Below are 27,266 nucleotides of genomic sequence, written 5' to 3' on the forward strand. Positions count from 1 at the left end.
AAATATTCTAATATTTTGAGATAGGATTTTTGAGTTTTCTTAAGCTGTAAGCCATAACCAGCAATATTAAAATAATAAAAGGCTTGAAATATTTCAGTTGATTTGTAATGAATCCAGAATGTATGACATTTTTGTTTTTTTAATTGCATTTCAGAAAATAAAGAACTTTATCACAATATTCTAATTTTCTGAGACAGTCCTGTATACGTCATTGAACAAGGGTCCCAGCAAAGTATGCTGCAGACACGCTGCTGGGGTGTGAGCTCGGGGATGAACCGGGATCCAGTTACCACAGAGCGGACATGTTTTCAGCATTGCACCGCTGATTGGCTGTTGACTGTGGCGGCTGAAGCATGAAGGTGGGATGAACAGCTGCGGGGTAAACGGCTGACTCACCGTTTATTTCATCGAAAGGACTCGTCATGGCAAGTCGAAGGTATCTATGGACCGGTGAGTAAATAAGTCATGATATTATAAATCTCAAAAACGGGAATTTAACGGACAAACGTGTTTTGTGGACGCCGTGAAAAGCGCTAACTGGTAAACGCAGCTGGTCCGCTATGGCAGTGACGCGGCTAACGGACACTGTCGGTGCCCCCATGTTAATGTTAAACGATGAATAAATTTTAACAAAGAAAAAAATCTCTACTTTTTAGGTAACATTCGTCGTCTTTTATTTACATAACGTCGCTGCTGTTTACCCAGTTTTGTTACGGACCGGTGAAGCAGCTCCACACATACCGACGAACCATGTCGGCCGTTTTATTAAAAATACAGCATTAGACGACGGTTTGCTAACAAGCTAACGTACAAACATGCTATAAAATCGCACCTTTTAGCACTAATGCGGTGTTTGAATATTTTACCGCTATGTCAAGAGAGGTTTCGCCCAAAAAGCCTCACAATTCAGACCGTTTTGAGATACTAAATGACTACAGACACTGTTGAATGCTCATTTTTTGCTTTTCCTCTCGTCTGAAGTAGTCGTCTGAAGTGTTGCGTACATTATTTACACCTTAATGAACAAAATCTCTCCAAGATTTTAGTGCTTTTTTTCTGAAAAAGGTGAATATTAACGAATAAAACGTGTTAAGCAGCCGTTATTCGCATTAAAGTTAATCGTGTCCTGAAGATCTTCACTGGTGTGGCACAGTAACAGTGGGTCTAATTCGTCTCTGATAACATGTGAGCTAAGGGCTGTTGTAGTGTGTTTAGGATTGTAGCAGCTTTACTTCAGCCATTAGCCAGATATTTTTTGAAGAGCTGGAAGTCATGTCTTCAGAGGACGTTAAGATTAGCGATATTGTATCGGAAATGGAAGTACTAACCATCAAGACAAAACGATTCGGGGAAAATACAGTTTACAACGGAAATGAGTGCACCTCTGTGCCACTTATATGTAAAATCACTAAAAACTGTATCACGTTACAGGAACAGTATCACTTCTAAGCTTAACAGTAAGTGTTTGCATTTATGTAAATTTAAAAGCCAACAGTTTGGAGTTATTTATCAAAGTACAGGCTGCACTCAAACCAGCAAAAGTCCTTTTCTTTTTTCCCATTACTTTATATGTCTACCTTTATTTCTGAAGACAGATTCAATTCTTCTTCACACAAAGGACACCAGTGTTTACTCAAGAGATGTTAGGCTATTCTTTAGAGGCTATTTTTTGCAGGTATTCTTTTCTGAATGTGTTGTTTCACTGACTCACTTTTCAAAATACCACAAAGGTTGCTGTATTGTATTCAAGTCATACTTGGCCACACTGTCGTTTTTTCTTTGTTCTTCTTTAGAAATTCTTGTATAATATTGTCAGTGTAGTTTAGGGGGTTATCTTGCTGGAATATTCCTATTCTGTCAAGCTTTTTCAGACTGAGAGTGATGCTGTTTGTCAGCCAGTGTTTTTGTATATCCACAGATATTCGTGGTGCATCTATAACATCATCTTCCCAACATGTTTTCCCCTCATCATCACACTCCCAACTCCGTGCTTTACTGTCAGGGCTTTGCGTTCACTGTGGTAGTCCTTGTCAGGTTCATGCCAAATACGCTGGATGCAGTCTGCACCCCCAATATTCACCAGGCTGCTTTTCTTGTTAATTAGAAAAGTTTCATCTTAGTGTTGTTTTAACTTTGGGATCCACATTCTTAGAATACCTATTACGGGTTCACCTGCACAATCAGTAGCAGTTCAGTAGTTTAAAGGTCAGCCTAAAAGTGTACACCTAAACATTTTGTAAAGTTCCTGTAATGTTTTCTCTGACTTCTTGGAAATGTATAAATTATTTCTGTGTTTGTTAATATGCTACATTATATTTGGACGTCTTTCTGGTTTTAATACCGTGATAAAATGTTAAAACACTTCTGAATTATGTCCTTAACGCTTCTATGGCAATGTTTTTAAAAAGTCGAGACTTAGGAGTCATGAAAATATGGCAGTGCAGTTCTATAGGCCACTTGGTGTGTAAAAATGAGCTCCAACTTGATCTGCTACATTTAATAATGCTTTCATCCAATACTGTAAAATAAAAATAAGTGCTACTAATATTATATACTATATATATATACTATATATATATATATATATATATATATATATATATATACTATTATACACTACCAATCAACAGTTTGGTGTCAATTAGAAATGTCATTGTTTTTGACAGAAATGCAATTTATTTCATTGAAGATCACTTTAAATTAATCAGAAATACAGTCTAGACATTGTTTATGTGGTAAATGACTATTCTAGCTGGAAACAGATGATTTTTAATGGAATATCTCCATAGGGGTACAGAGGAACATTTCCAGCAACCATCACTCCTGTGTTCTAATGCTACACTGTGTTAGCTAATGGTGTTGAAAGACTCATTGATGATTAGAAAACCCTTGTGCAGTTATGTTAGCACATGAATAAAAGTGTGAGTTTTGATGGAAAACATGGAATTGCCTGAGTGACCCCAAACTTTTGAACGGTAGTGTAGATAATAAAGGTGCATGTCAGTTCTGTTTCTTTACATTTATACTTTTTTATTCGTAAGCCATACTTTTTTTTTCTAAATTTACTTGCAGCGTAGTATGTTTACACTGTGATTTTCTAATATTGATGAACTCAACCTGTTTGAATATTAGTTTCATCTTTGCCTATAGGTTAACCCTTATGATTAGCTGCAGCATTAGCTATGATGAATCTGTGTTTCACTTGTAATACTGCAGTTTATAGTTAAAACTATTTGTTCTTACACTACTGCACTGTTGTTGTTTAGGTATCCCCTGTTGCAGTGGTTGCTGATGCGGCTAATGATTAGCAGACTTCTGTTGACGGTATCTGACTTTCTTTGTGTGTCCAGGACAAGACCCCTGAGAGTCAGAGGGCTTCAGGCTTCAGCAGAGAAAGCAAAAAAGTTCCCAGAGTCCAGTGTGAATGATAACATCATGAGGCTTCCGATACGCTGGGCAGCACACAGGTGATGTTCTCACACAACATCATAACGAAGGCTCCTACTGTTTTCAGTAAACAACAACCATTGAAGAGACAGTTGACCGATTCTCTAAAGCTATCAAGGCCTTAAAAGGGACACCAGAGTCATTCATAGTTGATGTCTCATTTGATTTCTGTGCTTGTGTCTTTTAATAAGCACTTTAACATTTTAAAACATGTTTGGAAATATTTTTTCTGGAAAGAGGTCAGAATTATGTGTAACTGTAAAGCTTTCTTACCATCCAACAGGAAGGCTGTGTGTGGCCCCAGCAAAATTATGAAAATGTGGTGTCATCTCTATTGCGCTTTATTCAAGTCTATATAAAGTAGTTCAAAATGTTGACCTCTTGAACAACATCTCAGTCAGATGATGTTTATGTTGCCATGATGATGCTCGATAACAACAGGGCTGGTGCTCTGGATCTTGTCTTATGAACTATAAGTTGGCTTTGTCTCTGCTTGCCATCGGTTTTACTGGTTTCAGAAGTCATCATATCCATCCAGATTTTATGACCTCTGTATTATCAGCATCTGTCCATGAGGACAAGCCTGCTCAACTAAATGGCATGGATAATCACAGGCTCCTTTTAACAAGGCTGAAGTGTTTGCTCTTGCCACTGATAGTTTGGTTTAACAGAAATCACAGCACTGATATGTGTATTTAACCCTATGAGCCCAAAGCAGTTTCTGGGTGTTTTTTTTGTTCCCATCTCATTTGCACTCACTGTAGGTTCATTTTCACTGCAATATAAGCCTCTATAGAAACAGCACAGCCATAACTGAAAGTAGAGAGAACTTAAAATGTATTTAGTGCACTGCAATAATGTTTAATGGCAAAGGTATAAAATAAAAAAACAAAAGTTGAATTTCATTGGTAATTTATTTTACAAGTATTGAAAAAATCTGGAATCAACATGTCCAACATTTTTCCAAGTGCCCCCAAGTGTTGATAATATGGAAAAAATGTTATGCTGCATACCCTATATGCATTTATTACTACTGACGTTTTTATTTCCAAACTTTTCTGCTATCTGCTTTGTGTAAACACAGCCTGCAGTTCAACTAAAAAGTCACTGAATTTGTCACGTATCAGAGTTGAACCCAAGCAGCAGGCACAGACAAAAGGGTGAAATTAATGATGATTTAATTAAATTAAAGAATGTAGACAAACAGAAACATCTCTTAAATAACACAGGTGAGGGAAGAGCAGGGGGGTATTCCACGAAGCTGGCTAAAACAGGCTGGGCTTACGCCGGTAAGCGTGGCTTGAATAAGCGGCAACTTTAATCTCAGCTGCAAGTAGTTCCACGAACGAGGCTCAGCTGTTTTTCAGAAACGCTTATTCAAGCCAGGCTGATCCAAGCTGCGGCTGAGCGCGCGTCCGGGGAGATAAAAAGCCCCGACGTGTCGATCGTCGAAATGATATTACGTCTAAAAACAGAGCGGAGACTTTCTCTTCTCACAGAATTGTACGAGGACTACAGGGAGATTATCACAAGAAAAGGCAACACGGTTGCGATAAATAAAGCTCGAGACGCTGCCTGGCAAAGCATTGCCAACCGTTTAAATGCATAAGTGTTTATTTTCTTTTTAATGAAGCACTTAGTCTGAGCGTACACACGCACACGTCGGAAAATTTAATTTTCAGAGGGCAAGTTTTTGACACTGATTAGGGATAACCCACAACTGCAGTGGTTGATGACTTTTTTCCTCACCCTGAGGAGATCAATCTTGATGAAATAAAAAATAAAGCTTTTCAAAACCCATTGAAGACATCGTTTATGTGTGTATAAACATATATATACACACATATATGCCAATTTAAACTAAATATAAAACAGAACTAAGTTACCGGAAAAGGGAGACTTACAAAATGTCCAGGGTGAAATGGTGGAAGCGGGCAAACAGATGGAGCAAATAGGGAGACATGGCGAGGGCAGGGAAACAGATAAAAAGTCCAAAGGTGATTGAGTCCAGAAAGCGAGGAGCAATGTGCAGGGTCCAGCGAAGTGCGTCATGGGCTCGGAAGTGAGAACATGGAACAATGAGCCAGCAGTGAACTCTGTAGAAAGGCTGGCTTATATACTGCAGTGATTGTCGATTCTTGCCAGCTGTGCTCTCTGCACAGCCATTCCTCATTTGGCTGATTGAGCCAGAGCAGGAGGATCATGACAGTCTGTTAGTCACAGTTTCTCAGTTTTGCAGAGAATTGAGTACAAACATGTTTTTCTAAAGATAACAAGCTTTTCAGGATTTAGAGGATTAAGTTCTAAGAAGAAGAAGAAAAAAAAAGTGCATTGCTAAATGATGATTCATTGATGCAACTGAGGCTTAGGACAGAATTAATTGTGGAAACTGACTGCAATAGGTATCCAAAGTGTGTAAATAGACTGCTAGTCTTTTGGTATTTCCCTCAGACAACGCAGGTGTTACGATCCAACCTCTAGGGGTTGGCTGGATGCAACAAAATAACCAGATGGCACTGGTTTAGGTTAAGGGATTTATTGCTTAGTAGTAAAAGGAACGAAAAAGTGACAATAAAACACAAGACTGGCGAGTGTTGCCAAAACAAAGAATGGAATAAAACATAACGAAGGCTAACAGAGTTTGTAACTGAGCTAAACACAAAGAAAACAACTAAACTCCCTAGCCAAACCGAACTACAGAAGCAACACCCACCATCAGGAACAAAAACTAATACAAAAGGTGTACAAAATGAACTAAACAAAACTGGTGCCTCTAAATAAGTGTACATACTGAGCACAGTTCACAAAAGTTCAAAATACGAAGTGGCTTCTACACACAGTTGGCAGACTACAAATTGGAGCCTCAGTATCCACTGACACATCGGGCTCCACACTAAACTAAAGCCAACAGAAGGTCGAAGTTGTCTGCAGCACCCACCACAAGTGCTTCCAGACCGAAAGACCACGAAGAGGCACCAGGGTGGACTGGTCAAAGTATCAGCCACCATGACTAATGGCATGGTGGGACTTTATAGGTAGCAGGTGTGGTGCCTGGCTGCCTCTGGTTGGTCGGAGGAGGAGGAGCTGGAGGGTCACCCAATCAGGACAGGCCGGAGGGCGGGGAGAACCAGACTGGAGTGCAGGTCGTCATCAGCTCTGTCGTCAGCTGAAACGGCTGACAGCTGGGGTTCCAAAGGCTCTGCAAAAAGCCCCAGCTGAACCCACACACAAATTACTCCCAAACAAAGACCCAATAGGACACCACCTCAGAACAAGATGGCACGCCAATACTGGTGGCCGTAACAGCAGGTTACATGGGGCAATGTTACATCTGCCCTGTTTCATCTCAATAACTGTGTTCACTGAGGTGGAATTGCCTCTATTTTGTTTACATGTGTACATAGAAAACACTGAATGGGGGTAACATGAATGGTTTGTAGAAAGGGTTTGAAAAATAGTGAGAGCTGGAAAGGATTTATCATCTTAGCTCGCTGTAAAAATAAAATAAAAATGCATGAGATTAACACAATACAAGCTAAAATTGTTATCCACTTATGATATTATATACCAAATTTGGCTTTGTAATATTTCAAAGACTGCTTTTACTGAAACATAATCCAGCGTAGACTTAATGTCAAGCAAGTTGCCTGTCTGCATACTTAACATGCTTCCTTGTTTTGAGCATTTCATTCGGTTGATAACAAAATTATCATTGCTTTATCATTCAAAATGGTGTGCTGCTCGGTGTTTTACACGCAAACCACCTGCAGGTGTCTGCTTGTTTAGAGCAGTGGAAGTGCTGATGATGCAACAAACTGCGTCCCCTGTGATGACTCTACACACAGTGAACTCTAAATTACAAGTCTCAGGTGATTTTTTTTCCTGTTTTTATTCAGGTGTCTTTAGTTTCAAATGTGTATTTTAGCTCCTAAACACCTTACAGCTGCCTACAGGTGCGGTTGTCTTGTTATAAACTCAGTTAACAGTGATTTTATGCATTCTAATGACTTGACAATGTTCAGTTCATGTAGTGTGGGACTGCAGCTGTTACTGATGGTGCGCTCACAGTGCAGTAGTCTGTGAAACACGTTGGTTATATTGTCACATGATTTAACTATTAGCAGACTGGCAGTGTTGTCAGTTAAATTCACAGGCCACTTTGTGTTGCATTTGAAGTGTAGTTTCTGTTTTCTGTTAGTGTCAAATGTTCATTTGTCATCGCAAGATTGTTCAAAGTCTGGCCCAGAACGAACAGAAAGTCAATGAAGACCCTGTCTGTACCTGGTGTTCTGACCAGAGGACATTATAAACTGGTTCTCTGTTTTGAAGTGTTGTTCAGTGAGTTTTAGTGAGGTTGAATATACAGTGTAGCTGATCCAGATTAGGACCAAATGCATGACATTCAAGCTGCTGTCCGGAGTTTCCGTTTGTTTTCAATTTATGTATCATTTTTTAACAAAGCTTAAATGTGTTAGTCTAGTTCGATACTATAATATAAAGTTAGTATAACGCGATATGAAAATTTATTCCTGAGCTCCGCCTTCCTCTCATAGACCCCCATGTTATTCCAAAAAGCGCCGGTTGCTGCCGACCAATCAAGTTCGAGCTTCAGCTTTGTCATGCTGTCAATCAACGGTTACGCGCACAGCAAGCAAGCCCATGCAGAGGTGGGCGAGCTACGCACTACGCAACCGCGCGCACATTTGTTTTGCTTGTGGAGGAGAGAGCATCAGGGATCAGCAACTTCCAGAAAAGTTACCAATCCCACGGCTTGTCAGGCCAAGAGACTGCAGGACGTTTTTTGGCTCGGGGTGCTCGCGTCGCTCCCCGACCACGGCCTCCATAGCCCGCCTGACGGCTTCGTTTAGATGCCCGACCTCTGGAGGAAGATGTTGGGGCGTCTGGGACATACTCTTCGTCAGAGGAGTCATGCAATTCTGAACTCTAGATAGAAATAAATAAACAATGTAACACATATACACGCGTAAATGCACTAAGTTTGATAAACAACGTCATCGAGAGGGATACACGAGTGTAATCACATATTTAAACTTTACTCGTTCGTCCTAGCAGATTCATGTTATTTTGGTATTAGGACAAGTTAGACTCAATACAGCATTCTAACGTAATTCCTTTATTATTTACTAAATGTACTAAATGTAGAAGAGTGGAAAACAGCAAAACAGGCGAGATGCTGCAGCACTCCGGGCACTTCTCTCATGTACTGCGCACGTGCACAAATAAAGGGGCGAAATCAGAGGGAGGGAGGGTGGGACCAACAGTATTTTTGGAGACGCTGCGATTCAAACTCCGGACAGCAGCTTTAACCTCAAATAAGTTCCCAGGCTGTGGGAAACTGGTGACATTAAATAAAATAGGCAACATTATGTACTGCAGTTTCTGCAGCAGAATAAGAGTGGCAACCAAAGTATGGCTGGAACAATGCTTTTGTTGTCAGAGCATCAATGTTCTGAGTAAATGAAATGGATTAAAAAAATAATTGTCTTTAAACTCATATGGTGCTGTGACAGGTGCAGCTAGAAATAATTAAGTGTCATTGTGAGGAATAGCTTAATAAAGACATGAATCATAAATTGTTGAATGCTTGTCATTATGGAAGACTTTCTCCAATGAAAAAAACATCTCGTTTTAAAGGATATGCAAGAAGTCTCAGACCAGTACAGACTTACAGTAGAAGACACGCTCTTAAGTTAGCTTTGAAGTTGGTCTGCTTTGAATCTTTGCAACTGCTAAAATAACTTAGTGTGGCGAGTGCAGTAGCAGCTAGGAAAGCTGCAAAATATGGGAACAGCTTAGAGCAAAGGCTCCAATTACCCAGTAACTTCTAAGTTGAGCTCGACAACGCCACCTTGGGGAGAGAGCCCCCAAGGAAAGTTTTTGCCTCTTAAAAGCACGTTGAGGCACACAGGTTCGTATATCAAATCAAATCAAACTTTATTTATATAGCACCTTTCATCCATTTAAAATGCAACACAAAGTGCTTCACAAAATAAAAGAAGCAAGAGACGTGTTGTTCCCGTACAACAATCCAACTTTATTTAAACAACTAATTAAAATCAGTTAAAACATGATAAACCAAGGGGAGAAGGGGTGCAAAGGGTCAGAGGTCTGCTTACCATGTGGCGGTGTGTCAACGGAGGGGAGGAACGCGGCTCAGGGAGAGGTCACCAAGTGAATAAAGAAAAAAAAAAAAAAAAAAAAAAAATCACACACACGTGCAAAACTAAACCAAAAAAACCACGGTTCACACATCACACGGGGAGGATACCACCACCGACAACACCACGTCCCGACCACAGGTACACAGCCTCTGAAACAGAAGGGAAGCAGTGGAGAACACAGAAACAAAAAGAACTAAACTAATAGCCAAATCAGAAGGAATATTTTAACCTAGAAAACAAATATCAAAAAACAAATAAAGCCCAGAATAAGAACAGAAAAAAAACCAAATCAATACTAGTTGGACATTAAACCAATAAGGGGCATAAGGCAAAACAGAAAAACAACAAAACCCAAATAATGTCCAACGAATAACACTGTGTCCCCACTGTGGGTGCAGATAAAAAGACAGACAAAGCAACAATTAAAAATCACATAACTAAACACAGTTAAAAATAACCCAGTTCGTAACTCGCTTGGTTCGAACCCGGCTGACACCGGATAGATGTAGGCCAGGAGAGTGAGGCAGAGAGATAGCAGCAGCTAGCCCCGGTTAGCCGTGTAGCAGGCCACAGATACACGGCCGGGCGAAGCGAAGCACAGCGGTACACATGCAGTACACAAAGCAGCAAGCAAAGCAGCAGCCAAGCAAAGCAGCAGCCAAGCAAAGCAGCAGCGGGTCCTTGGTGCTGCCACTAGACAGCATGGGAAAAACAGAAGGGCTGGGTTACAAACATGGCAGTTTGTTATGCTCAACACAAAAGGAACCGAACCTACCTCCGTACAGCAGCGTGGCGCATACACACAGGACAGGGAGAGCACGTCAGAAGCCGCTCCAGCTTCCTACAATTGTAAAAACATTTACCATACAGGCAGGCTCCTAACTTAGGCTGGCTACCACCAGCCTGAATCTCAAGTGAGATACAGGCTGGGTACCTGCTATTCATTTTCTTGTAGGGGTGGAGCAGTTTAAAATTTTCCACAGCCGTTGATTGGGCGCTGCATATGTCAGTCAGTCTGGGGCAGTTGAAGCTCACAGCCAATCGTGTCACTGCTAGCCGCTGACGTAAATGCAGAGCGACGGCAGCACCACGAAAAAGAATCATTGCTGTGTTTGCTTCTTTCGCCATGTCGCCGGACGATTCTTGCCGTTTATGTAAAGTAAACATGAGGGAAAGTGGACCCCGTGTTTATGCACACTCCACAGATATGTTTGTGTCAAAAACAACGCCGACCATATCAGATAGGTTAGCGATGATGGACCTGATAGTCACCCCGGAGCCGGAGCAGTCAAACAGATGCTGCCAGCGCTGCACCTCCACACTCGGTCGGCTTGAAAAAGACTTTCCTTTATTCAGGCAATGGGAAGAGAACGTCCGGTTAAGCAGCGTATCGAAAAGACAACGTGAACCCACCCCGTCCAAGACACCGAGGACTTTGAAAAAGACCTGCCCAAACCCACCGAGTCCACTAGCTTGTTCCTTCGGAAACACGACAACAAAGGTAACGCTTCTTCTCAAACAACCCATCATGCATTGCGCGTAGTCGCTTAGTGTGCGTCATCGTCTAACTGTCCCTCCCCGTCCTGTGATTGGATCCCTGACTCAGGGACAAATTCAACCCCAGGTCGCCAGACTGCCTAGTAAACGAAATGACAATGAGTGCACAGGCAGTCTGGGTATTCCCAGACTACTCCTAACTGTAATAAACCAGACGAAAGAGGTAAAGACCCTACCTTTGGCAACACATACATGGCTACACAACACCAATCAGAGTAACGCGCCGAATGTTTTAAAAGCCGATGACAGCAGCAGAGCGAGCAGTCGGAAGGGGCGTGTCTTCAGCCTCAGCAGGAGAGACAGAGTACAGGGGCCCCTCTCAGCTTTTATAGTGGGTGGGCGTGTTCCGATTGGCCCACAGCCCAGCGCTACCTGAGAGGACACAAAATGTCCTTAAACAGGACTCATCCTGCTACATTAGGTAATTCCCGAACACACTAATGTCTGGATTTAAAGTGTCGTAACTGTCTAATTTTGGTTCCTTGCTGATCTCCTGTAGTTTGAAGTGGGAACTTAAGATTTTTTTTCAGAAGCAGTTGAACTTCCTGCCACAGATTATGGTTAGTAACGGAAGCATAGATACAGCCAGTGATCTGTCAGCAGTGATGAGGATTAAAACACTGTAGTGACACATAGGGACACACCTACGGCACTATAAAAAGACAAGCTAAGGTAATGGAAGGCTGTTAGTCAGAGTCAGGGTTAGTGTGTTCATAAGATATTTTGCCTCACACTTTGTAGTTGCTTCATTGTTTTACTGTTGGGTTTAAAACCTGGAAAACACAGAGACAGCACAAGGAAGGAGAGACGGCACTCGAGCTCAGGCTATTTTACTTGCTGCAAGGGGAGAGAGACTGGCTGTACACACCGTAGCATCAGCCACCCAACTCCAAAGAGCCTGTGTCTCCCCTGCATCTTTTTATTTGCTTCAGACAGGCATGTAACACAGAGGGTGGTACCATGGGCGGTACCATGACTCGGCATGAGATGACAATGTAAAGATAGGGGCTTTCAATAGATATCAGTGCAAGTGCAGGTTTATCTCTGTAGTGGCTTATCAGACACAAAGCGATTTACAGGCAAAAGTTAAGAAAATACATGAAGGATGAAGTGTAAAATACAATAAACACATTTAAATCATTCTCTCTCCTTCCAAGCTTGGATTTTTCCTGACTTGGTCATTGCTTACTTGGAGTTGTCGACAGCCAAAGTTCATGGAGCCAAAGACTCTGCTATTAAAGCTTGATCATCTTTACTAAACAGTCTGCGTGAGATGCAGATTCTGCGTTCAAATGTCTTGCTGTCTTTGTTTGTTTGCCTGTAGTGGATCCAGGGGATGGGTGGTTTAATGTAATTTCATTTTATTTTATTTCATTTTACATCTTATTTTCTTTTTCCATAGGTATGTCACCTATATGTTATTTATTCCTGTTGAATAAATAAGTGGCTTTGTACATTTTTTCTGATGGAAACAAAACAGATTATAAACTTGGTCACAAAAAAACAAATTTAAATCATAATGTATAGAACAAAATGATATAAAATCTGACTAATTAAAAGCAGTGGTAAGAATAGCAGCTGTTTCACTGCAAAAACTCAAAATCTTAACAAGTCTGTTTGTCTTATTTTTAGTCAAAATGTGTCATCCCACTGGATTTAAGAGAAATTCACTTTACAAGTGACATTTCAGCAAATGGAGGGGCTTGTTTTAAGACAATGCATCTTAAATATCTTGTTAAGTCAAACAATCTTCAAATTATCTTGTTTTATCCTTTGTGTCGTCCTGCAGGTCAAATTGACCCGTTTAAAAGTTTGAAAATGTGGGGAAAATAATATTTTCACAGTGAAACTTCCACATTTTCAAAATTTTGGGGAATTATTATTTTTTTTAACATTTTTTGATGGTAAAAAAGAAATGTTCAAAAAATGTTTCTTTAACAACATGGTTGATTTTTTTCAAGTTAAAGAAAATATTAGAACTTTTACTGACATATATGTAATCACTAGATATTTTGGGGGATTTTTTTGAAGATTTTTGTTCATGTTTTGAAAATATTTACAATTTTTCTATATATTTTTTTCTTTCTTTTAATTTTTATTCCTTGCCAAATTTGGGTTCCTTGAAATACTTTTTTTTCTTGTTTTGAGAGGGGCATTTTTTCCAGTGTAGCTGAGTTAACAGCTACTTGTGAGGCATATCAAAGGGAGAGGGAGAGACGGTTCCACCAGTGGCAGCATAGTGGCTAAAAGACATTTATCCATGTTTTGTCTGAACTCTTGGACTGCTAATGAGACCTACCAGACCTGTATGAAGCAAATGAATCTCTGAAAGATTTTGGTCAAGACTATTGAGAGATATGAAGACCATAAGCAGAGTCTTAAATGTAATTCTGTATTTAACTAGAAGTGAGTGCAATGATCTGAGCATCAGTTGTTTGTACTTGGTGTTTCTCAGTCTTCTAGCAGCAACTTTTGGAATGACTTGGAAATATCTAATGGTCTTTAGTGGGGACTAATGTTTGTCAAATGCAGCTAATCCTGTGAAAATCATGAGTTATGCAGCTTTAACTCTTTAAAAGTTCAGGCACGTGCTCAGGAGCATTACTGGGAGCAGCTGGTAGTCAGAAGGCTGCTGTGAACAGTCAGTAACATGGACAGTGATGAAGCTAGCTGCTCAACAATTCTGCTTTGCTGTTGCATATTTGGTGTTCTGTAACCGTTTTCTCATGCAACACTTTGATCAGTTATATTTGGACAGCTTTGTTTTTCACGCAGTTTTAGCGTCTTTCTGTTCAAACGGTAGCAAAAACATGGACATGAAATTATATTTAATATTTCTGACTGATGATTTTAGCCATTGTGATGCTATCAGTTGCTGTCGGTTTGGCAGCTTGTGTCCTTCTGTAGGTATTATGGCTGTCATTTCAGTGTTTCATGTCATCACAGAAACCTTTCTCTGTGTGTGTGTGTGTGTGTGTGTTCAGGCGTGTGTTGATGCTGGGTGTGTTTCTAGGCTTGCTGAGTTTGGTGATGATCTCCCTGCCGCTGATTGAAACAAAGACAAGCAAACCTGTGGAGTGGGTCGTTGAGCCCAACCATAAAAAGGTGAGATGTAAGAGCAGCGGAGTGTTCAGGTTCACTGTGTGCTGAAAGTTATCAGTGTTCAGAGGTGAACTTGATAGATCAGAAAATGCTTTCTGAGCTGGTGCTTGTACACAAATGATCCTAATGTCTTCATCTTCTGCTCAAGTACTTTCCTCTTTAGGTAGGGCTGGTACAGAGTTCAAGTGATGTCAGATTTTTTGCATAATTACCCTTTTGAAATTAGTAATTCATACCCTGAAATTACTTATTTAGTACCTTGAATTCATTCATACATTTAGATAAATGTTCTCTCTCAAGTGTCTGTTAAAGAGCCTGAAAATGATGGGAATTGTTTATATTTCAGCGGATTTCGCTGGATTTTGGTTGATTTTTTTTTTGTGAATGTTCTTAAAGAAAATATTAGAAAATATTAAAAGTTTGACTAATACATATTTAATCACTTTAGATATTTTTAGGATTTTTTTGGAAAATTTTTAATAATTTTTTTTGGAAAATATTTACAATTTTTCATTTTTGTATTTTTAAAATTTGGGGAGTTTAAAAAAAAAAAAAAAACTTTTAGGGAATTTTCTTCCCGAAGGTTTAGCAAATTTTTATAAATTTGGGGAATTTTTTGCTGATTTTTTTGGAAACAATATTTTTTGGTGCTGTAAATGAGGACCACAGGAGGGTTAAGACACCTAAGCTTGACAATCCTGGTCAAATATAGATTAAAATAAGTTTTCCCAGCTAATTTTAAGATCTCAATATTCTAAATATCATATCTTATTTCAAGAAATCTTACCAAGCCATTTTTCACCTGTTCTATTTGCAGATTTTTTTCTCTTATTTCAAGGTAAAAGTTCCTTGAAATAAGTTTTTTTTTCTTGTTTTGAGAGATGGGCATTTTTCCCAGTGTTGGCCCTGTTGCCTGAATTTAATGCATCTTAATCCCTCTTAGCAGCTGAAGTGTTGCTGATTGGTTCACACTGCAGTAACTATTTAACACGGGGCCATGTTTAGGCTAGCATTCATGATCCTCTACAGGTGAATCCACCCTGAGTTTGGCAATGTTCAGAGTTTTGCTTTAGCACCAGCGAGAAGTTGACAGTTTTGTTTTAATGGCCTCAAAATGCAGAGTTGCATAAAGTAGCATTTCTCATGTGTTTTGAAGTAAATGTAAAATATTGCTGTGATCAAAAACAAAAATAGCATTACCAAAAATTTGAAAAGCATTTTGACACAATTTCTGTCTGACTTCATTTGGGCTTTAACGTATTTTATGATATAATGCTTTGCTCTAGTTACAACTGTTACAATAACAACCTGATCAAGAGGCAGCAAAGGAATGAACTGAAGAGGATGAATTTTAGGTGCTTTTGTTTTCTTATCATTAATAATTTAGATCATGTAGGTTTTTACATGTTTATTATTTAATACTTCTTGTTCAGCTGATCGTTTTAACAGATGAAAGCAAGTGTTAACTAGTGAATATTAGATGTTCATGGTTTGTTTGTGGTTGTAAAAATTAATCTGCAGGTCTGCTGATTAAACTTTCTTTAATGTAAAAAGCCATTTTGGTGTAATCTACAAATAGACACTGAGTGTTGTTCAGGGTTGTCTATCTGAGAAAACACCGCTACATAAATAAATTTGAAGTTTTAATCACAATGACCAAGTTCAAACTGTGCGCTTCTAAAAAGTTTCCCATTTCATGCACTGTTTAGAGCTGCATCACAGTTTTTTAGTCGCTAGGAGAGAAGCATCCATTTATTCCCGTGGCCTTCTCCTCTGAGCTGAGTGCTGCTGACAGCTCTTTGTAATGCTGACTTACATCGTAAGACCCACAGTTGACGTATTTACATGCTAACCATCTGTTTGTAAACAGGACGCCATGGATCATATATCAAGTAGTGAACTGTGTTACTAATGAGCCTACAAACCAGTCTACAAACTGAAACTCTCTTTAGATGTCAGATGTAAACATATTAAAGTTTAAAAGGTCTGCTGGAGTGCAGCATGTTCTGGACTTTGTTCTCACATTGCAGGTATAATATCACTGTTTTTGCACATCCCCTGCAGCTGGTGCATGAATACGTCCACAAAGTCCTGGAGGGTCCGTGTCGCCCCAGTGGTGCCAGGCAGAGCTTGTTAGCTCAACTCCCTGCTTCCGGTCATGTGATCCAGCCCTTCCTGTGGAAGGACAAGCCGCTCCCTGACGACCTTTTCCTCTATCCACCCCCGTTTGGATTTAATGGTCTCGAAAGCAAAGTAGAGAACCTGCTAAAGCTGGTGATTGCAACTTCTTTCCGTCTTTTATTCCGTTATGATCTCAATTGTATGTGATAATTATTCGTGGCGGAGCTGTATTATTTATTGGAATCTTGTATTTCTGTGACAAATGCATATGTCAAACTATGCCCAGATGTCAGCATGTCGTTCAAACAGCCTCAGGTTTGTTAAAGCTGCCTGTGCTGCTAATATTGTACAGAATAGTGGCAAACTGTTATTGCTCAATTTCCTTCTTTTAGTTTTTTACATCTTTAAGTTTTATGTTGTTTATTTGAATGTGTTTTAACTCTTGTTTACTTTGTACCATGTTCTGAAATGTAATATATTATTATTATTAAACCACAGCGGATAGAATCAGGCACAACTTCACAGAGATACCTCAGTAACAATCAGGATTTTTACAAGAATGAAAGGGAGCAATGGTGATATAATAAAAACAACATCAGTCAAACCTTAAACAATGGAAAACTATGTACAAAAAAAACATGATGGAAGTTTGACATCTTTGCTTCATAAATTCATTTAAAGGAAGGTGATGGTCTGTTTATTCCTCCGTGCTGATCTGATGTTTTTGTGAACATGCAGTTCGTTACAGATTGTAGCACCGTGTTGGGATTATTCCTGAGGTGTGCCACAGTGAGCAGACATAGCACAGGACTTCTAGACTTTTCACCAGTGTGTTTGGACAAATCAAAGCAAGTCCAGCAGTCACTAATTAGCACTCTTGATGAATGGTAAACGAATGACAAATCTCCTCCCACAGCCTCTCCTCAAAGCAAACTTTTTTTATATACCACCATCTGTTTTCCTGGATGAGGAGTTTTTGGATTGTCCAGTTTGCCAAACATGCTGTGTTCTGAGGAACAGTTTGGCAAAGGCGCTGCCTGGAAAAATTAAGAAACAAGTGAAGCATTTAACTGTAGTTTACACTTCTTTACACTTCTTTACATTTAGGTACCTAAAAGTTTTAAAAAATTTTGTAGATTTCAGTACTAATTAATCTATTGTGTAACCCAGTCAAACAAAGGTCATGACTCTAATGGTTGCATGTCTGAATTGATTTCCCTTTCAGTTTTCAGCACCACAGCCAGAGAAGGCACCAGGTAGATGTCAGCGCTGTTTGGTCCTTGGAAATGGAGGCATTCTCAAAGGCCTGCAGCTGGGCTCACAGTTTGACCGTTTTGACATCCTTATCAGGTTAGAATCACAAGTGTAGTGATTCAGCTTTATTTCCTTTGTTTACATGTTATAATCAATGTCACTGATGCTTGTAGTCGTAGTGAGGATCTAGGGTCAGATCAGTGCAGACAAAACACAGCAAATAAAACCCTTCCTAACCAAACACTGCACATTGTGAGCTAATACTTGAGTTTCAGGTTTGACAGAAGTGTGATTTGCATTCAAAATGAGATGGTGAGTGTTTGATTGTGTGCTCCTCTCCTCCAGGCTAAACAGAGGCCCCCTGGGAGAATTCAGTGTTGACGTTGGAAATCGGACCAGCATCAGGATGAGCTACCCAGAGGGCACACCGCTGCACTGGGCCGACACAGACCCACACGCTCTGTTTGTCGCTGTTGTGTATAAACGTGTAGACATCAGCTGGATCTCTGCTATGATCACCAGGCTCACTGTGGTGAGTAGTGCTGCCGTCTGTGTTGATGTGTCAATGGGACAAAACTAGGCTTTATTAAAGATACAATCTGTGTCTCAGGGATGTTTCTTTGCAGCATTTGGAGCCAGTATCAAATATACAGTCAGCCACCGCATTAAAACACTGACAGATGAAGTGAATAGCATTGATTCTTGCAACGCCGTGCTCTGGTATCCATGTGGATGTTGCTTTGACATGCACCACCTGCCTAAACTTACTTCCAGAACAAGTAGATCCCCCCACTACTACGGCCCACCAAAGGCAGCACTGTATTCATACCGAGCAGTCATGAGCTCATACGGTCTCTCCATGTGATTATTTTTGTGTGACATCAGCTGCCCTAAATGCAAAATCTTCCAAGCAACAGATGATGATTCTTTTCGAGGATCTAGCTCCAGACATTTGATTTTTGTTTTGCCTGTCTGCTCCTGGTTGTGTGTCACTCGTCTATTCTGGACTGCAGTTGGAATATCCAGGATTTTTTTTTTTTTTTTTGTGCAGGCTGTTTGTCCAGGAGTGTGTGCACAGAGGCATGACAGCTCTCCAAGCAGAGCCAAAATGTCTCAATCTCCCCTCGGTCACAGGCTAGAGTTACTTTAGGATGTGGTTGATTTCATATCCATAACATCAGCATCACATTATCTCCAGAATTAGATGAAAGCATGACATCATTTTTGATGTAGCCATCATGACAGTGGGAGTCATGAGCTAATCTGTGCTCTGGAGAAAGAACTGTTTCAACAAACAAAGAGGTGCATTTTCCAAACAATGCTTTGTGTTGCAGCCTCTGTGGGACTGGCTCTTCTTCTGGCAGAAGGTTCCAAATCAAATCCCTCTTGAGCCCTCCAGGTTCAGACTTCTAAACCCGCATGTCATCAGACAGACGGCCTTAGGCCTCCTGAAATACCCTCCACCCAGATCACGCCTGTGGGGCTGGGACCAGGTAATACCCTTCACACACCAGGTGTTAAATCTGTCTGTGTTTTAATCTGTGATGAAGTGCTGAATTATCACATGGCAAACTGTGTCAAATCTTCAATATTGTATATTTTGCACATACTTCTTACACTTTATTGTCATGTTTGAAGTTTTTTATTTGAAGTTGTTACATGTATTGTACAGTCTGAGGTCAGTATTCTTTTTTAGTTTCTGCAAAGAAAAAAATCACGTCATCTACCTTCTGCTGTGACAAACGTGAGCTTTCCCACCACCTGGACTGAACAAACCCACAGTTTGTGTTTAAGCAGCTCCCCCTTGTGTTCAGTTTTGGAACTGATAATATTCAAATCGGAGCGTCTCGGTCCATCCAAATACTAAACTGTTCTTTATAACGGTGCTTACTTTACAGCTTCTGCATTAATATTGAAGATTTGGACTCAGTGGAGCTGTTTTTAGATACAACTTACGTGAAAATCACTCTTCTGTCACTGATAGAATATTTATACTTTTGAATGAAGCTGTTCAGTGAGAATAACTATATTTGCTGTGAATGACAACACATTTATACCTGACATTAGCAGAGGTGGAGGAAGTAAGCACATCCTGTCCTGTTGAAAAACTATTAATGCCACACAGTAAAAGTGGTATTAGTAGTAAAGTAAAAGAAATAAAAGTACTCCTGTAACTGTTCTAGTGTTGTAAATTCTATTATTACTTCATTACATCGTTATCACTCATGCATTAATGTAAAAGCAGGATTTTAATCTTGTACTTTGAGCACATTTTTAACTCTTTTGTACCAAACTGCAACTAATGATGATCTTAATTATGGATTTACTTCTGGATCATTTTCCTGATGATTCCTTTAAAAAAACAATAATGTTTTATGCTTTTAAATTATGATAAAAGAAAGTTGACTAATTATCGATAAAAATATTAAATTGTACTTACATGATGTATTCATAATTATTTTACATAGAAGATAGAAAAGAAACATGATTCCAGATGTTTTTTGTTGGAGCAGGATGGGAGTGAAGAAGGGAAAGCCATAAGAGCTAATAAAAAGTACTTCTAATGATGTTTTTATATGTTGTGTGTGCAGAACGTGCCCACTCTGGGTGTCTCTGCACTGAATTTAGCCAGTCTGCTGTGTGACGAGGTCAGCCTGGCAGGGTTTGGATACAACCTGTCCCAGCAGGAGGCGCCACTGCACTACTACGACCACCTGCCTATGAGCGCCATGCTGCAGGAGAAGATGCACAACGTGGACAGAGAGACTGAACTGCTGCGAAGCCTCGTCAAAGCAGGAACCATCACTGACCTGACGGGGGGCATCCACTGCGCTTTCTGCAAGAGCTGACCTCCGACACATTTCACTGGAAGCGCTGACTCGTTTTTTGATGTGTTCAGGACAGAATGAACTCTGTAATGCAGAAAAAACAGCAGGATGGGAGACCTCACGAACACGTAAGCACAAAGGTTGAAAGGAATCTAGTAATATTTGTCCCAAAGTGCTTCTTGAAGAACAAAGGACATAGAACCCTCAGCTTTACATGTCTGTCAGTATTTAAATGTTCTTTTATTTTAGAAAATGACTTTCAAGCAGAAGTTTCATTTTTCCAACCCACAAACTGGACCAACCAAATATTTAAGTGTCTTTACAAACACATGAGACAGGAAGATCTCATATTAAAATGCAGAATTATCATCTCCTTAAATTTGATCCATATCAGCGTTGTAGATGTGTATTTGTCAATATAGTACAAGTGTTTGAAAAGTTATGAGCCCAACCAGTACTTCGTGTTGATGGTAAAACTCAGAGAAGGCGCTCAGTAGTAACAACATGCCGACTAAACACTATGAGGAGAGTTTTACTACAGCTGTGAGTTGAAAGTGTAGAATGAAAATAATACTACTGAGCAGATTACACTGAGCCAAAGTATGTTTCCACTGGTTCTAAAGATGTTTTCAAAATGAATGACCAAGTGCTGGATCAGTTTGTCACTTAAGCAGATCTTCAATATGCATGTTCTTTGTTTGTTACCAGTGACAACAACAGAATGGGTCTGTATTCAAAGTCACATAGGATGTGAAATGCACTAAACAGTGTATTAATTATTAATGCACGATTCCACGATGTTTGAAGCAGGCTTCAAATAGTTTAAGTAGTCCAAGACATGTTTCTTCCACTTCAATTTTTTGTTTGTTTATTATATGGAGGACAGTGTGGCAAACTACTTTAATATTTATCAGCACATCTAGATCATTCCGTTTAAATATCACCTGATGTGCCAGATGTGCAGAGCTTAAAGCTTAGATTTGGCGAATCTAGCTAGAATCCAGCTGCCTCACTGTTGCTGTCAATCAAACACAACAGTTTTGCAAATTCTTTCGTTGCCTTCTATTGTTGTGTTTTTTAAAAAACATTTTTGTGCCACTGCATTTTGTTGCAGGTTTCCAAAATGATTGTCAAATGAAACTTGTTATTTATATTTTTTGTATTGTTTCTAGGTCATTAATATAATTGTCATTGTTTGTAATAAAGTTAATAGCAGTGGGTTTGGGCTTCGTTTCTTGAACTGAAGCTCTTTATCTGTTACATAATGTTCTTCCAGTGACCTTTATTTTGAAGGAGCAGTGAATCTTATGGGGTTTTTTTTTCATTAAAATGTTTAATAGCCAACACAGCTGATAGCAAGACAAGTATATTGAACAATAGAGCAGATGTACAGATTATGAATTCATTTAGTCAGATGTGCATTTGACACCAAGGAGTTTAAAAGAAAGTTACTCCTTATTAAAAACAGCAAATCCGTATATGTGACTTCCAGGAGATTAATGCATCTGTTTGTATAGAATAAAAACTCAGAGAAACTTTGAAGTTGTCAGCTTTTGTCTTTTTTGGTCTTAATTTATTCTAATGTTCTGTTTATTGAAGTGTGTATCTGATGCAGATGAATATGTTTTCATACACTGAGGAAGTGAGCAGCTTGTTTTCACTTAAATTACTATTCATATTTTAGAGGGATAAGTTAGTAAGACACTAGTTATGATGATAATGATGACGTTTGACCTCAATTCTCCAGCTTATAACCACTGAAGTACCGTCCACTACATACACACGTGGACAAAATTGTTGGTACCCCTCAGTTAAAGAAGGAAAAACCCACAATTCTCACTGAAATCACTTGAAACTCACAAAAGTAACAATAAATAAAAATTTATTGAAAATTAAATAATCAAAAACAGCCATTACTTTTGAATTGTTGATTAACATAATTATTTAAAAAAACAAACTAATGAAACAGGCCTGGACAAAAATGATGGTACCTCTATAAAAGACTGAAAACTATTTGACCAGAGTGACATGATTAACTCAGGTGTGTCATTTAATTGACATCACAGGTGTTTCCAAACTCATAATCAGTCAGTCTGCCTATTTAAAGGGAGACAAGTAGTCACCCTGCTGTTTGGTGAAAAGGTGTGTACCACACTGAACATGGACAACAGAAAGCGAAGGAGAGAATTGTCCCAGGACATCCGAAAAAAAATTATAGACAAACATCTTAAAGGTAAAGGCTATAAGACCATCTCTAAACAGCTTGAAGTTCCTGTGACAACAGTGGCTCATATTATTCAGAAGTTCAAGACCCACGGGACAGTAGCCAACCTCCCTGGACGTGGCCGCAAGAGGAAAATTGATGACAAATTGAAGAGACGGATCGTTGGAATTGTATCCAAAGAGCCCAGAGCAACCTCCAAAGAAATTAAAGGTGAACTCCAAGGCCAAGGTACATCAGTGTCAGATCGCACCATTCGTCGTTGTTTGAGCCAAAGTGGACTTCATGGGAGACGACCAAGGAGGACACCACTGCTGAAAAAAACTCATTAAAAAGCGAGACTGGAATTTGCAAAAATGCATGTTGACAAGCCACAAAGCTTCTGGGAGAATGTCCTTTGGACAGATGAGACCAAACTGGAGCTTTTTGGTAAGGCACATCAACTCTATGTTCATAGACTCAAAAAGCAAGCATACGAAGAAAAGAACACTGTCCCTACGGTGAAACATGGAGGAGGCTCAGTAATGTTTTGGGGCTGCTTTGCTGCATCTGGCACAGGGTGTCTTGAAAGTGTGCAAGGTAAGATGAAATCTGAAGACTATCAAGGCATTCTGGAGAGAAATGTGCTGCCTAGTGTCAGAAAGCTTGGTCTCAGTCGCAGGTCATGGGTCTTCCAACAGGACAACGATCCAAAACACACAGCCAAAAACACCCAAGAATGGCTGAGAGAAAAGCGTTGGACTATTCTAAAGTGGCCTTCTATGAGCCCAGATCTGAATCCCATTGAACATATGTGGAAGGAGCTGAAACATGCCATTTGGAGAAGACACCCATCAAACCTGAGACAACTGGAGCTGTTTGCTCATGAGGAGTGGGCCAAAATACCTGTTGACAGCTGCAGAACGCTCATTGACAAATACAGAAATCGTTTAATTGCAGTGATTGCCTCAAAAGGTTGTGCAACAAAATATTAAGTTATGGGTACCATCATTTTTGTCCAGCCCTATTTCATTAGTTTGATTTTTTCAATAATTATGTTAATCAACAATTCAAAAGTGATGGCTGATTTTGATTATTTAATTTTCAATACATTTTTATTTATTGTTACTTTTGTGAGTTTCAAGTGATTTCAGTGAGAATTGTGGGTTTTTCGTTCTTTAACTGAGGGGTACCAACAATTTTGTCCACGTGTGTATTAATAAAGCACAGTGTGCATCTCGTATTGGCACAAGTAGCAGCTTTCAAATAACTTCAGGTTCAGAGTTCTTCACAGATGACTGATAAGCTGATAAGACAGAAAGTAAAGAGTGAAATAAAGCTAGATTATTAAAGAATACGAAGAGAAAAATAAATGTAAACACTAGATAAAATTAAACAGTGTGAAAAGACGATAAAATTATTTTAAAAAATGGATTGGAACATAATAAATTAGCACAAGAACAGAGTAGGAATGCAGCAGCTTTTGTTAAGCAGCTGCAGCCGTGAAGCTTCACAGTGAAGCCTTCTGATAACAAGTGCTTCACCACCCTACAAGTGGAAATCATTTTTACAGTAAATACAGGAACAAGTCATTATATTCTGTACAGTTTTAGTCAGACGTGCTGCACGAGATTGACAGTGCACAAGAATTTAAAGTGTTGCAAAGTACACTTGATCCAGGTCACTGCAGGTTAAATATTAGCTTTTATCTGTTTCTCAAGGACTGCCTGGAGAGGCAGTTCATATGCTGCACAGCCAGCCTGACTGCACTCTGAGGATAGTTAGACCTAGTTAGAAAACTACAGTTTATGCACATAAAACATAAAATAAAACATGACATATGCATATGAAAGGTTTTTGCAAACATGAAGAAAACATAATACAGAGTGTCCCTAAAGTCTGGACACATAGTAAATTTCATTAACTATAATGTTTTTGCCTCAACGGATTATTTATTTATTTTCATTCTTTATTTTACGAGGTAAGATCAGTTTAGAACAATTTCTCATTTACAAGGATGACCTGGCAAGAGGCTCGAGCAGGAAGAAAGAAAACAAATAAACAATACATATAAAAAAAAGGACGCACAAGTGTTTAAACAGATTATATTAGATATATATTTGATTAATTATCAAATTTATATAAAATTTAATGCCCATCTATCCATTACCTATACACCACTTAATCCTCATGAGGGTCACGGGGGGTTGGAGTCTATTCCAGCTAACTGCACTGGAAAAAACCTCTCAAAACAAGAAAAAAAAAACTTATTTCAAGGAAATTGAAATAATAATGTAGTGGCTGATCAGTGTATAACTTGCTTTTAAAACATGACACAGTGTTGAAGATTAAACCAGAGGCTTAGTTTACAACCCTCTTGGCTTCTGACATCTTACAAATAGCAGTCTGTAGTCACAGTTTAAACACTTGTGAATTTTTAACAGCTCCTCCCGCCAGTGTTTTATCCTCTGAGCTCGTCACATTGTTTAATTTCAATGAATGTTCAAATTAAAAATCTAAAATTCGAAGAAATACTAAAAATAAATGTGTGTATCTGAACTTTGCTTTTTCTTCTTTTCTCTCTTATTATGTTCAAAGCCCTCAGATTGATTTGCTGTGTCTGGATATATAACTAGATATAAAGTAGGTCAAAGTAGCTCCACCTGCAGCAGCTACAACAATGACATCTCTATTCATAATAATCTAATGATGCCACATTAATAATTTATCAGCCAGAGGGGCCAAACCAGTATGTTTACTACTTTGCTATTAATATTTACATAATTTCACTTAAGTAGGATTTTTGATGCAGGATTATACCTTGTAATGGAGTATTGTTACTTCACTGTGGTGTGTTGGTATTTTTTACTTCAGTAAAGGATCTGAATGATTCTTCCACTGTTGCCTGACCAGTAAAATAGCAGACCAGCGGACAACTTGGGCCAAGGTTAGGCTGTGTGATTGCACAATCCTGTCATGCAATCATTAATAAAATAAAGGTTGAAATTTATTTTCAGATTTAAGATAACAGCAATAAAAACAGACCTTCATAAATCAGAGTTAGGACTGCTCAAAGTGGAACAAAGCAAAATCTCTACCATCATCAGATTAGCTCTATGGTCTTTTACCTTCCCCTGCCATTTATTAACTATACTCACCAGAAATGTGACAATTTTGCCAGCAAAATTAATTTTTTAAAAAAACCTTAAATTAAGGTTAAAAGGTGCTAAAATTAAATATGTTATGTAGTGGATTCTCACTAGGATCGTAATCATGTGATTGTCAGCAGGCAGCCGACATAGTGTTCACTTGTTGTCATGGTTACAGTGACGCTGTGCCGCTATCTCACGATGATACAGAAATCTTTAACAAATCCGTGGATCCAGACTATAAGCTATATCACTGTCAAAATTGAATCATTTGGTCCTTGTGTCATTTCTGACCTTCCCTGAAAATTTCATCCAAATCCATTAGTCCGTTTTTGAGTAATGTTGCTGACAGACAGAGAAACAGACAGACAGACGAACAGATGGACAAATGTATACCGCTTGTCACAGAACTCTGCTGCGTTCCTTGGCAAAGTAATAATAACAAAAGAATAGGGTAAACCAAAGTACAATGCCTCTTATCTTTCATTATAATCACCCTGCTAATCTTTAATTAGAATTGAAATCCTTTTAGGAGTGGTTTTGAGATATTTTGATGTCACATTTCACCAGGAAATGCATAGAAAACCTTTTCTTTACTGTAAACATTGGAGTCATCAGCCTTGCTAATATTGCATTTCTGATAAATAATGTACACTGTAATCTGCTTTGGTAACATTAAGGTTATTCAGCATTAAAAAAAATGCATTATCTGTGTAAAAGGCTAAATAGCTCATTTTACGTCAAGCTCAGTGGCGGCTGGTGGTAAAATTTGTTGGGTGGGCTAACAAATGCATAATACCGATTAAATAGTTAACATCACCTATGATATATACAGTTACATCAATTACAGGTACACTATACTTTAGTTCTCTCTCTCTCTCTCACACACACACACACACACACACACACACACACACACACACACACACACACACACACACACACACACACACACGTATAGATACACATGCCACATCGGTTGTCTCATCGGCTTGCACAGCCACAAATGCCGTCTGTGATATTTCATCAGTCACTTTTTGTTCATAAACAGCTAACATACAATTTAGCAACTCGTTTTGGCTAGTCTTGGACGTGTACTTTGCAACTTGTGTGTTTGACAGGTGATCTGCTAACTGGCTGTCTAAAAAAAGAAAATTGGTCAACCAGATCCAGAAATACGCTGCATTGGGTTGAAGTGGGGGATTCGTCAGACCCCCGTAAAGCTAGCTCGTGTGCTCCATAAAATTTAATACAGTCCACAATCCTTGATAGTGAATGTCTATTTTTTTCACCAGCTCGTTGTGCATCTGTACAGCGATGCGGTGGCCCTCATCCAGCTGACAGGCGATGTTAACTTTTCCTAACATGGGCAGCTTAACGCTGTTTCCGATGTGACTTGTGCTGCATTCATGTTTTCTAATTTTTT

General features: G+C 39.2%; 1 protein-coding gene across 1 annotated transcript; it reads left to right on the forward strand.

The window, feature by feature from the left end:
• Positions 1-269: 269 nt before the first annotated feature.
• On the forward strand, positions 270-22,029 carry st3gal5 (ST3 beta-galactoside alpha-2,3-sialyltransferase 5). The gene is made up of 8 exons (XM_051954967.1): positions 270-450; positions 3,351-3,467; positions 14,171-14,291; positions 16,353-16,562; positions 17,635-17,759; positions 18,009-18,195; positions 18,998-19,156; positions 20,255-22,029. Exons 1-8 carry the CDS (start codon positions 443-445, stop codon positions 20,510-20,512), a joined length of 1,185 nt encoding a protein of 394 aa, XP_051810927.1. The 5' UTR covers positions 270-442; the 3' UTR covers positions 20,513-22,029.
• Positions 22,030-27,266: the final 5,237 nt, after the last annotated feature.

The sequence above is a fragment of the Acanthochromis polyacanthus genome, chromosome 10, assembly GCF_021347895.1.
Source record: "Acanthochromis polyacanthus isolate Apoly-LR-REF ecotype Palm Island chromosome 10, KAUST_Apoly_ChrSc, whole genome shotgun sequence".
NCBI classification, from domain to species: Eukaryota; Metazoa; Chordata; class Actinopteri; family Pomacentridae; genus Acanthochromis; species Acanthochromis polyacanthus.